We start from the raw sequence: 13,160 nt of genomic DNA, 5'->3' as shown, positions 1-13,160 counted from the left end.
CAGTTCCTTCCTACACATGATTACATTCAAGCCATGCACAATACAATACAATAAAATACAATACAATATATCTTTATTGTCATTGTACCCAGGGGTACAACGAGATTGGGAATGCGCCTCCCATACGATGCAATAATTTAAGTGATTTAGACAGCAGCAACCCAACGAAACGAAACAGTTGTAACAGTTTTGGACAGGGTAAAGTGCAAGTTGATCTATGCGTTGTGGCCATCCGGCTCAGCAGGACCGGTTCATAGCAGCTATGGCCCTGGGGATGAAGCTGTTCCTGAGTCTGGAGGTGCGGGCGTAGAAGGCCTTGTATCGTCTGCCCGATGGAAGGAGTTCGAACAGACTGTTGCAGGGGTGTGAAGAGTCTTTGTGGATGCTGGTGGCTTTTCTGAGGCATCGTGTGTTGTAGATGCCCTCTAAGTCTGGTAGCTGTGTTCCGATGGCCCTCTGAGCTCTATGGACTACCCGCTGTAGAGCTTTCCTTTCTGCCTCCGTGCAGCTGAGGTACCACACAGGGATGCCATGCGTTAGGATGCTCTCTATGGTGCAGCGGTAGAAGGTCGTCAGCAGCTGTTGGGGTAGACCAGACTTTTTCAGTGTTCTTAAGTAGAACAGTCTTTGTTGTGCCTTCTTGACCAGCGCAGCAGTGTTATTGGACCATGTTAGGTCCTCCGAAATGTGAGTGCCCAGAAACTTGAAGCTGGACACTCTCTCCACACTGTCCCCGTTGATAGAGATCGGGGCATATTCCCCGTTATGTGACCTACGGAAGTTGATGATCAGCTCCTTGGTCTTGGTGGTATTTAGGGACAGGTTGTTATCCGAGCACCAGTCCGCCAGGTTCTGCACCTCCGCTCTATAGTTTGTTTCATCCCCGTTGGTGATCATACAAATACATGATAAAGGGAAAATGTGAATAACATTTAGTGCAAGATAAAGTCCAGCAAAGTCCAGTCAAAGATAGTCTGAGGATTCCAATGAGGTAGATAGTAGCTCAGGAATGCTCTCTGGTTAGTAGGGTGGTTCAGTTGCATAAAACAGCTGGGAAGAAACTGTCCCTGAATCTGGAGGAGTGCATTTTCACACATCTATACTTCTTGCCTGATGAGAGCGGGGAGAAGAGGGAGTGGCCGGGGTACGACCCGTCGTTGATTATGCTGGTGGTCTTGCTGAGGCAGTATGAGGTGTCAATGGAAAGGAGGTTGGTTTGTGTGATGGGCTGAGCTGCATCTGCAATCCTCTGCTATTTTAGGAACAGCTTCTTCCCCACTGAGCGGTCCTTCCATAAGCTCAGGTACTGGTTAATTCAACCTCTACCCCGTTGTGGACATTGGACTTTGTCTATGGAACTGTTGTGCCACAGTTGCTGAGAATTATATTCTGCCCTGTGTATTTTCCCCTTTGCTCTATTGTATGAGACTTGATTGTTTTTATGTATCATATTATCTGATTTGATTAGACAACATGCAAAACAACATTTTTCAAAATACCTGGGTACACATGACAATATTCAACCTAAATCTAAATGTGAAGCCCAGTTTTCTTTACACTGTGGAGAATGGGATGCGTCGGCACACCTGCAAATACGGGGAAAGCAGTAAAATGTGGATAAAGAAACTACAGATACTGGTTTACAAAAAACAACACAAATTGCTGGTGTAACTCAGCTGGTCAGGCAGCATCTCTGGAAAAGGGAACTAACAAAGGGTCCAGACCCAAAACGTCACCTATCCATGGTCTCCAGAGATGCTGCCTGACCAGCTGAGCTAGTCCAGCACTTTGTGCCTTTTCCAATGAAAGCAGATCTGACTACATGGAACGCTTGATGGGTGTCAAGGCAGGAGAATGGCGTTGAGAGGGAAAGCTGCATCAGCCATGACTATGTGGCCGAGTTGACTTGATGCTCCGAATGACTTAATTCTGCTCCTTTAACCTATGTTGCGAACTTGTTAGAGACCTTGGATTGACTCCTCTTGTGGAAATCAGAAAATCTGGCAAAGCAGCCTCTAAGAATTATTAAAGGAGATGGCCTGACGGGACAAACAATGTTTTAGTTGATCATAATGGCACTGCCGAAGCATTGTTTCATTTGTTGCAGAATATGTAACAGGGAGATTGCCGTTATTTAGGGCAAAAAAAGGCTTCTCGTGGTAAAACAGTGTGAGATGTTGGAAGGGAGAAAAATCCTCAGAGACCATCCATCCCCACTTGAAAATGGAAAACAGTCTGCTGGTATAAGTAGGAAGTCAATGATGGGTGCATTCCTCTCAAATACACATTTTTCTTCTACATCCTTGGGGGAGTGGCATTTCCAAACTCCTCCACCCTTTGGTTTCAACAACTGAGAATTGACAGCTTCCAAGCAATTAGGTTTTTGCCTGTACCTCATGAGATTGCAGTGGCGAATGTAGGGAATGTGCTGCTGTGCAGAGTTAGTGCATCAAAGGCATCGTGTGTGAAGAATATGTGGTTACGCTGAGAGGATTCAATTTCAATGAAAAATTAAAATGAAGTGGAAAAGCAATGTTCTGGGATAGGAACCCTCTTCAGTTGATCTCCTGCCCAGTTCTCCTTCATCTTCCCCACCACTTGTCAGAACCCCTGTAGCTTGTGACACCTACTGCAACCCCCAACCACATTCACCCTCTTCCCCAACTAACTTTCCTTCCAACCATCCTGACGACTAGTTTGAACCTTCTCCTTTCTCGTGGCTTTGGAATTAATCAACATGTTTCCCACCTTCCTGAATTTCTATCCATACGCATCTGGTGTCAAAACAAGGAACTGCAGATGCAAGTTTACAACAAAAAAAAGACACAACGTGCTAGAGTAGCTCAGCGGGTCAGGCAGCATCTCCGGAAAACATAGATCGGTGGCATTTCGGGTCAGGACCCTTCTTCAGACTGATGCGGGGGGGGGGGGGAGTTAATAAAGGTGGAAGAGAGGAGGAGTAGGACAAAATGTGCCAGGTAATACAGGTGAGGGGGGTTTTGGTAGGCGGATAGTTAAATCTTTCCCCCCCTCACCTTAAAACTATCCTCTGGCTCGTGATTCTCCTACTCTGGGTAAAAGATTCTGTGCATTTACACTGTCTATTCTTCTCATGATCATTTACACCTCTGTAAGAACATCCTTCATCCTCCTGCGCTCCAAGGAATAAAATCCTAGCCTGCTCAACTTCTCCCTCCGCTCAGGCCCTTGAGTCCCGGTAACATCCTTGTAAATCTTCTCTGCACCCTTTCGAGCCTAACACCATCTTTCCTATAACAGGTGACAAAATCTGATCACAATCCTCTGTACATATAGGCGACTTGGATGTCAGCAGTAAATCTGAGCGTGTAATTCCCAAATATGACCGCGTAGATCAAGCTTTGGTATTAAAGGAACAAGTGTGTTATTTCAAAAAAGCATAAATCAAACAACCCATAAACCACAAGGTGCCTGTTTGTCAAGTTTGGCTTAGTTTAGTTTAGATCCAGCGTGGGAACAGGAACTTGAGCCCACCGAGTCTACACCGACCAACAATCACACATACACTCGTTCTATCCGACACACTAGGGACAATTTCCAGAAGCCAATGAACTTACATACCTGCAAGCATTTGGAAGGTGGGAGAAAACCGGAGCTCCCAGAGAAAACCCATGCGGTCATAGGGAGAAGGTATAAACTCTGTACAGACAGCACCCATAGAGAGGATTGAACCCAGGTCTCTTGCGCTGCAAGGCAGCAACTCAACTGCTGCACCCTATCCTTCTGCGTGGTGTGGTCAAATGGGAAGATGGGGGTTGACAACCATGAGTAATCATTAACAAACAAGTTCCTGATTGTGCTGAGAGCTATTTAAACTACTCTAGACAGAGAGCAACAAGGGAAGTGTCTGATCAGTGTGGCCGAGGAGCACTGCAAACTGAGAGTAAACGTAAGGAAAGTGCTGTATGAACCTCTGTTTTAAACTTCCAAAGGCTACCTTCTCCTGGAGTGCATAATGCTGACTCCAAACTGGAGAATAGTGTACCCTTACAAGACGCACATGTCAACAATTCTTTGAACCTCATCTCTGCACCAGCCCATGCAGGGAACTTAGGAAGTAAATGAGTAAACCAGCTCAGTTTGGATGTTTTTTTAAAAATCAAATACTGAAAATCTGAATTGATCAGCCGGAGTTCAAAAAGTATTTTTTTTTTCCAGAAACAATTACTAAAATCCACCTGATTCTCATTACTGAACTGAACTGAACTGAGTCTTTTCCTTTGATTTCAACTCTTCAGACAAATATATATCAAACCTCATAAATTCAGGAGAATTTGCAGCATTTTAATTTGTATTAAGCTAAATATATTCAGCATCAAAAGTATTTCAGCCTGTCTGAAGAAGGGTCTCGACTAGAAATGTCATTTGTCCATTTTCCCCAGAGATGCTGCCTGACCCGCTGAGTTACTCCAGCGTTTTGTGTCTGTCTTTGTTATAATCAGTATCATCTCGCCATGCAGCAGTTGCGAACAACATACAGAAATATGAAGAACAATGAAAAATTAAAAGAGAGGCCGTTTTCAATTGGTATTTGTCTTTGCTTTTACAACTGTTGTTGTTCGCCACTAATGCGGCAGTTGTACTTGGAGTGTCGATCCATTTGTCTCATTATGTGTCCTCAGTGTTTTCCTAGTCCCTCACTTTCATCTGTCTTTTTGTTTTCTTGTCTCATTTCCAGGTCCTCCCCTGCCTTGCTCCACTGCTTCATCAACCTCAGTGGAGCAGTACATCTCCCCTCCCCCTCCTTCTGAAGTCCATGAGAGCCAGCGAATGTTGCTCAGCAGTAAGATGACCCAGGCAAACCCAGATTCAGACTCAGATGAGGAGTTTGTTCACAACTCTTTCTTGGTTAAAACTGACTCTGGAAGCCTGTATGTTCCCACAAATGGTGAGTTGAATTTATTTGCATTATTTGTCGTTAACCTGCCTTCTGCCCTAATGCTGTGCTCTAATATAAATTAATGCTGTGTATATAGACAAGTAACACAAAATGCAACATCATTATTAACCATAAATAATTCCAATATATTACCAACACATATTGTATTTTCATATTGGCTGCAGTCTTTGAAAATTCCAAATGGAACTTGCAGTGTAAAATGGTTCTGTCTCCATTATTGTACCTGTTGTGTTTATTTTAAAAATGAATTCATTCTAATTATCATATATTTAGTCTGCAGTGCATCCAAAGCTCCTTTTACATAGCATCAAGAAAGTGCAGTGACTTATCAAATGCTTAATATTACGAAAGTTGCTGCTTTTTCACAATAATCAAGGGCCAATAACACTCGGTTACTCTCTCCTCCCTCTCCCATCAGCCAGGAGATGCAAGAGATTGAAAGCACATACCACCAGAATCAAGAACATTGATCAATAGCATGCTGTTATCTGACTCCTGAATGAACCGCTTAAATGCCAAGGATGTGTTCCCGATCTCCCAATCTACCTCGTCGTAGAAATGAACTTTTATTTGTATTGCATGGTCTCTGCAGCTGCTGTACTATATTTTGCACTGTTTCTTTTTCTCATTTGTACTATTTTGATGTATTCATGTACGGTATGATTTGTGGCTGAATAATATGCACAACAACGTTTTTCACTGTACTGCGGCACACATGACAATAATAATCAACTGATATCAATATCAAATATTACTTTGTTCCCTTCAAATCATCTTTGAATAAGATCAACATCCTCACAAAACCTTGAACATTCAGTCAGTCTGAAGAAGGGTCTCGACCCGAAACGTCATCAGTCTGAAGAAGGGTCTCGACCCGAAACGCCACCCATTCCCTCTCTCCTGAGACGCTGCCTGACCTGCTGAGTTACTCCAGCATTTTGTGAATAAATACCTTCTATTTGTACCAGCATCTGCAGTTATTTGGTCCACTTAAAACAGACTCATTGATTGGTGTGAGCAGTTGGTTTGAAGTTTCTGTAAGCAAATTCCAATTGGAAATATAAAAATAGTTATTGTTTCCGTGCTGCACCAACAATAATAATTTGCATCTGCCGCATAGTTCTTGGGTAAAAGAGGACATCTGAATGTTCAAGTGTAAGAAAATAACTGCAGATGCTGGTACAAATCGAAGGTATTTATTCACAAAATGCTGGAGTAACTCAGCAGGTCAGGCAGCGTCTCAGCAGAGAGGGAATGGGTGACGTTTCGGGTCGAGACCCTTCTTCAGACTGATGACGTTTCGGGTCGAGACCCTCCTTCAGACTGACTGAATGTTCAAGGTTTTGTGAGGATGTTGATTTTATTCAAAGATGATTTGAAGGGAACAAAGTAGTATTTGATATTGATATCTGTTGATTATTATTGTCATGTGTGCCGCAGTACAGTGAAAAACTTTGTTGTGCATATTATTCAGCCACAAATCATACAGTACATGAATACATCAAAATAGTACAAATGAGAAAAAGAAACAGTGCAAAATATAGTACAGCAGCTGCAGAGACCGTGCAATACAAATAAAAGTTCAATTCCACAATGAGTTTGATTGGGAGATCGGGAACACATCCTTGGCATTTAAGTGGTTCATTCAGGAGTCAGATAACAGCATGCTATTGATCAATGTTCTTGATTCTGGTGGTATGTGCTTTCAAGCTCTTGCATCTCCTGGCTGATCGGAGAGAGAGGAGAATAACCGGTTGTTAATAGCCCTTGATTATTTTGCCTGCTTTCTTGAAGCAGTGTAAAGTGCAGATAGAGTCAATTGGGGAATGTGATGGCCTGTGTGATGCACTGGGCTGCAACCAAAACTCTCTTCAATTTCTTGCAATCTTGGGCAGACCAGATGCCTTAGCAAGCTGTGGTGAATCTGGATAGGATTCTTTCAGCTGTGGAAATTGGTAAGAATCATTGGAGACATGTCGAATTTCCTCAAAGGAAGTAGAGGTGCGTTTTCTTTGCCTCACTTTCCTGTGCTTTTTTGACGAGGGAACATTGTGTAATCATTATTACTTTTTGTGCAAATGTCATGTGCATATAGTGGCAATCATGTTTCTTACGTTTGAATGGGGACCACACTTCAACAATAATTACTTGACTCCACTTGCTATACTTGTTAATTTCTGATAGGCTTGTTATAAAAGGCAAAGGCTTCTTTTTTTCTAAATGACCGCATTATTGCCTTCCAATAATAGGGTAAGAAATAATCTAGAGTTGAAGGAGTGGTTGATACAGTAGTGCCTCAAAAAAGATGGACAAGGCTGTGAACATTGTTAAATTAGGTACAATGTCTTAGATATGAAAATCAGTGCTACTGGATAAAGATCAATGGAGCCTGTGCAGGTTAAGACCTTGGCAGCAAGTCCTCGAATAGATGATGTTTTTGAAAGTTGGTGATGAGATGAAAGTTTGAGAAGTGAAACCTTGAGGCGATAGCAAAAAAAAGCTTTCATCAGTGCTGGAGTAATTTGTGCAGGAGCCTGAAATTTAAAAAAATGGGCAGAATTGAGCTGAACACCAAGATTGAGGAACAAGGTCTTCAGAAGGAACGAACAGCCAATAAGATTTGAGGCTGTTGATGTTGGCAGGAGCCAAAAAGGTTGCTGATGTTAACATGCAGGAAAGCACAATATGGTAAGTCCTAATGTTGGAACATAACTTGATTTAATTTTGCTCCACATGTCCATTCTGGACTGCTCATGGACTGACATATGTACCTCACATGCAGCAAGATCACACGAAAATGACTCATAATAATCGCATTATGATCTTAGTGATGTGGTTGAGGAATAATTATTGAGCGGGGCACTTGGTAAACTCTGTGCTGCATGTCTGCTCATTTTAACTGGATTCTGGTAAATGAGCCATGATTAGAGAACTTCATAGTTATTACTATGTTTATTATTACCGATGGTGCTATCAAGGTTATCTGCTCAGATAATGCTTTTCAGTGATGCCCCGATCACTCCGCACCACTGAAATATATTGCCGTCACCACCCAGGAATCATTATCACGGCAATGGAAAGAAACCGGTGCTGTGGAACCACACCAGACACAAGCTATTTATTTTCAAGAGTGAAGGGAAGAACATTTCCAAGAGACATGTTAGTAATTCAGAAAGAGATAAAAGCTATATTTCTATTGATAATGGTGCTCAAAAGTAGAAAGTCTTTGCAAAGTTGTGCACAGAGCGGTCTTGAGCTACCTTCTACCTCATTGGAGACCCTTGGACTATCTTTAATCAGATTTTATTTTGCACTAAACGTTACTCTCTTTATCCTGTACCTATACACCGTGGATGGCTTGTTTGTAATCTTGTATAGTCTTTCCTCCAATTGGATAGCAAGCAACAAAAAAGCTTTTCAGTAGATCTCGGTACACGTGACAGTAAAACTAAACAAAACAGAACCAATGTTTAAAAATGGTTGTTAAACGCGATGGAAACCTTAGATTCACCCTTATCTAAGCACCTAACAACCTGGTACCTCACCTATCATGATCTTCCTCACCCTTCCTCAGCCTTTTGTATAGTTTAGTTAGGATACAGCGTGGAAACAGGCCCTTCGACCCACAGAGTCTGCACCGACCAGCGATCCCTGCACATTAACACAATCCTACACACAGGAGGGACAATTTTACACAGTGTGGGAGGAAACCGAAGATCTCGGAGAAAACTCACAAGGTCACGGGGAGAACGTACAAACTCCGTACAGACAGCACCTGGCGTCGGGATCAAACCCGGGTCTCCGGCACTGCAAGCACTGTAAGGCAGCAACTCTACCATTGTACCACCGTGGCCGCCATCTTGTGTCCCATTCTTTTACACCTTAAACCCTCCATCAATGCATCTGTCAAGACTACAGCAGATCTGTGGCCACTGTAATGCCTTTGATGATACAGGTTGTCTGCATTGTTCATTGGAAACACGTTCAACTTAGTAAATACTTGCTCCAGAACTCGAATTGGTAGTTTATCTGATATTTTTTATTGCTGATCTGCAGATTTTTTAAAATCCCCTTTTTTAAGCAGAGAAACGTATTTTAATTCAAAATATTGACAACCTCATAGATGCTGCATAGAAAATAGGTGCAGAAGGAGGCCATTTGGCCCCGAGACAGCACCGGCACTCATTGTGACCTCTGTAAATTAAACCTCATGAAAATACTTGGCACAAGTTACCAACTGTTAACTGAATGTGAGAAGTTGAATTGAATGTTCAATAAGAATAAAACATTCCTATAAAATTATTGAATCCAACGCAAGAGACTTGATTTAATTGGTTTTCAGAGAGGATCAACTGTTGATAGATCTCAGAACATCTGGATGGAACTTTAGCTAAATCCTAGTTCAGTGTTAATATGACTTCATTCAATATTTCATTGATTTTGTTTGACGTCCAAGTTTATTTTTTTGTTTCTAACAGAATTTACCAATTTAAGAATTATTTTGCTTTGTCCAATTCATCTTAAAGTCTGATGTTTAAAATGATGCATGTCTCTTTTTAGAAATGGATTTTTGTACATTAGACTTCAAAAAAATCTATTTCTCTGATCATATTTTTTTGTTTAAACGGGACAAAGACTATGCTGTCATATTCAGAGCATTCTTGGCTGGAGCAGCATTGAACTGGGGGGGGTAGACACAAAATGCTGGAGTAACTCAGCGGGACAGGCAGCATCTCTGGAGAGATTGAACTAGGGGACCTGACCACATGCTGAAAGAAACAAATTCCTGTTCAATCTACCTTTTCTCTGGAAAGATTCCCAAACATTGTCCTCATTTCAGTAGTATGGACCACCTCTTGACCTATTTGGACTTGTTTTGTGATTTTAGTACTAATGTGTTTTTTTTGCGGAGTCAATGGCAGAGACTGAGGAGAGACCTGATAGAAGTAAATAAACTTATGAGAGGCATAGATAGATAGAAAACCTTTTTCCCCAGGGTGGAAATGTCGAAACCTAGAGGACATAGGTTTGAGGTGAGAGGGTCAAAGTTTAAAGGTGATGCGTGGGGCAAGTTTATTTACACAGAGAGTGGAAGGTGTATGGAATGCGCTGCTGGGGGTGGTGGTGAGACAGGTGCAAAAGTACTGTTTAACAGACTTTTTTGGTTTGGTGTGTGCACATACAGGGAAAGGAGGTATATGGCAGATGAGATTAGTTTATCTTGGCATCATATTCAGCACAGGCATTGGGGTCCATAGGCCTGTTCCTGCTGCTGCACTGTTCAATATTCTATGTTTTGTACAATTTATGCGCAATTTATGTATAATATGTTTCTGTGTGTTGTGAGTCTATGTGTGTGTGTGATGCCACTACAAGCAAGCTTCTCATTGTACCCGTACCTCACTGTGCACATGCATATGACAATAAACTCGACTTGACTTGAAATAATTCCCCATACGGGATTACCAAATCATAACTCTCAAAAACAGAAAGGACTAGGTTTGGGTCAGCATATAAAATTAAAAGAACTCAACAATGAATTTGCCCAATTCCAGTTTGAAGGGAGGCAAATTGACGAGTGGTTAACGAATATGCTTGAAGGGATCAATTTGGTTACCCAAACGTTAATATAATAAGGCTGTCTGCCTTCCTTTTGCACAGTTATTAACTGAGTTAACTCAGCTTCAGGAAACCCAGCAGGTGGAAAGTGGTGCAGGGCTGAATCCATGAAGCAAGTCCCTGTACAGTGCAGTTTATAGGCTTGCAGGAATGGGAATGCATCTCAGAATAAGCCTTATGATCCCTCAAACTCACTCAACTACTCAGTGAGACCATGGCTGATCCTGTCCCTCAAGTTGCCTTTCCTGGACCAACAAGAAATAGGGGGATGAAGAGGCCATTCAGCCCTTTGTGGCTGCACATGATTCCTTAGATCATGGCTGATTTCCTACTTCAACACCATTGTTGTGCCCTGCCCATTGTTGTGCCCTGCCCATTGTTGTGCCCTGCCCATTGTCGTGCCCGGTATCATTGTCGTGCCCTGCCCATTATCGTGCCCTGCCCATTGTTGTGCCCTGCATTGTTGTGCCCTGCCCATTGTCGTGCCCTGCCCATTGTCGTGCCCTGCCCATTGTCGTGCCCTGCCCATTGTCGTGCCCTGCCCATTGTTGTGCGCTGCCCATACCCCTTGATTCTTCTAACATCCAGAAGTCTATCAATCTTAGTTTTGAACAAATTACGAAGATCTACGGCCTTTGGAGGAAGACAATTTTGTTCCGACTCACTATTTGAGGGCCATCTCCAAGACTAAAACATTGATTTAGATTTATGTTTATTTGATTTAGGTTTAGGTTTATTAATGTCACATGTGCTGAGGTACAGCAAAAAGCTTTGGTTTGCATGCTATCCAACAGATCCAATAAACCATATATAGATACATCAGTTCAAACTCAGGTACAATAGAATAAAGGGGAAGAAGGTACAGAGCATAGAATATAGTTCTCAGCACTATGGCACATCACTTCCATAGACACCGTCCTCTCATTGTCACCTCATTCTACATTTTCCAGCTAATACCTGTAATAGCTCAGCATCTACTTTGTCATACACTAATCAGCACTGTATTACTTTCATTGATATCACATCTATTTTTTTTCCTAAATTTTTGAAAGCATAGGTCCATTTTCCTCAATCAGTTTTTACAGAACAACCCACTCATTCCTCAAGTTCATCCAGTGAACAAAAGCTGCCTTGGTTTCTTTGCTCAAGCACAAAGAGACAAAAACAGCACACACAATACTGAATGTGATATCAATAAAGCCCAGTACAATCTTAGCCAGACCTGTCTGTTTGCACTCCAATGAAGGCCAACACATGATCTTCTGCCTTCACCGCTTACATGCCTGAATATTTATTTTCTGATTCACATGAATCAGCTCACCAAAATCTCTCAGTGCACAAACATTTACCCGTTTCTCACTTTTAAAAATACTGTTCTTCCTCTTTGCTGCCTTACTGCCCTTTCATTTCATCCATTTTTAACAGACTCTGCATTCTTTTATCTAGATCATATAGTTGGCAGTCAGACACAGTCGGCGTAGGCTCGGTGTGCCGAAGGGCCTGTTTCCGCGCTGTATAGTGACACAAGATGGAGACACAAGGAATTGCAGATGGTGGTTTACAAACATATTTCAAAGTGTAGCACTAACTCAGCTGATTAGGCTGCATTGCTGGACAACATTGATAGGCAACATTTCAGGTCTTTAAACTTCAAAGATACAGCAGCAAAGGAGGCCCTTCGGCCACCAAGTCCGTGCCGACCAGAGAGCACCCCATGCACAGGCACACACCAGGGACAATTCGCAACCTTTTTACCAAAACAAATTTACCTACAAACCAATGCGTCTTTGAAGTGGGGGAGGCACCCGGAGAAAACCCACCTGGTCATAGGAAGTACGTACAAATTCCCTATAAAAGGTTGGGACCCTTCTTCAGACTGGAGGTGGGGGGGAAAGCTGGAAAAGAGGTGGAGAAGGTGTGGGACAGAGCCTGGCAAGTGATAGGTGGATACAGGTGAGGGGGAGTTGATTGGAAGATGAGTGGACAAAGACTGGAAATGAAAAAGGAGACAAAAGGGTCTAAGATGAGGAAAGAAGAGGAGTGAAATGAAAAGCGAGAGGGAGGTATATAGGTGGAAGGACACAAGGGAAAAGGAAAAGGAAAGGCAACATAGTGGCTCCAGACCAGGATGAGGCTCAAGGAAAGGAAGGGGGAAAAGGGGACAAGGGAGTGTTACCTAAAATTGGAGCATTCAATGCTCATACTCTTAGATTGTAACCTACCCAAATGGAATGTAAGATAGTTATCCTGATGGCCTAATCAATCATCTTCTTTCATGTCCATCATCCATGATAAGGTCCCGCACGGGAGATTGGTGACTAAAATTAGAGCACATGGTATTGGGGGTAGGGTGTTGACATGGATAGAAAATTGGTTGGCAGACAGGAAGCAAAGAGTAGGAGTAAACGGGTCCTTTTCAGAATGGCAGGCAGTGGCGAGTAGAGTGCCGCAAGGCTCGGTGTTGGGGCCGCAACTGTTTACCATATATATTAATGATTTGGAAGAGGGAATTAGAAGCAACACTAGCAAGTTTGCGGATGACACAAAGCTGGGTGGCAGTATAAACTGTGAATAGGATGTTAGGAGGTTGCAAGGTAACCTG

General features: G+C 42.5%; 1 protein-coding gene across 17 annotated transcripts in view; it reads left to right on the top strand.

Annotated features, from left to right (window-relative positions):
- tenm4 (teneurin transmembrane protein 4) overlaps positions 1 to 13,160 on the top strand; it is a 1,451,267-nt gene that overhangs the window by 1,237,983 nt on the left and 200,124 nt on the right. For 15 of the 17 annotated variants that reach the window (XM_078402643.1, XM_078402639.1, XM_078402638.1 and 12 more), the window contains one exon: positions 4,718 to 4,927. The exons of the other annotated variants lie outside the window; for them this stretch is intronic. In XM_078402643.1, coding sequence (XP_078258769.1) covers positions 4,718 to 4,927 — 210 coding nt within the window. The remainder of the gene's footprint in view (positions 1 to 4,717; positions 4,928 to 13,160) is intronic. 17 annotated transcript variants of the gene reach the window in all.

This window comes from Rhinoraja longicauda, chromosome 7 (genome assembly GCF_053455715.1).
Source record: "Rhinoraja longicauda isolate Sanriku21f chromosome 7, sRhiLon1.1, whole genome shotgun sequence".
Lineage (NCBI taxonomy): Eukaryota > Metazoa > Chordata > Chondrichthyes > Rajiformes > Arhynchobatidae > Rhinoraja > Rhinoraja longicauda.
Note: the sequence above shows the minus strand (reverse complement) of the source record. Positions and strands in the feature narration are given on the sequence as shown.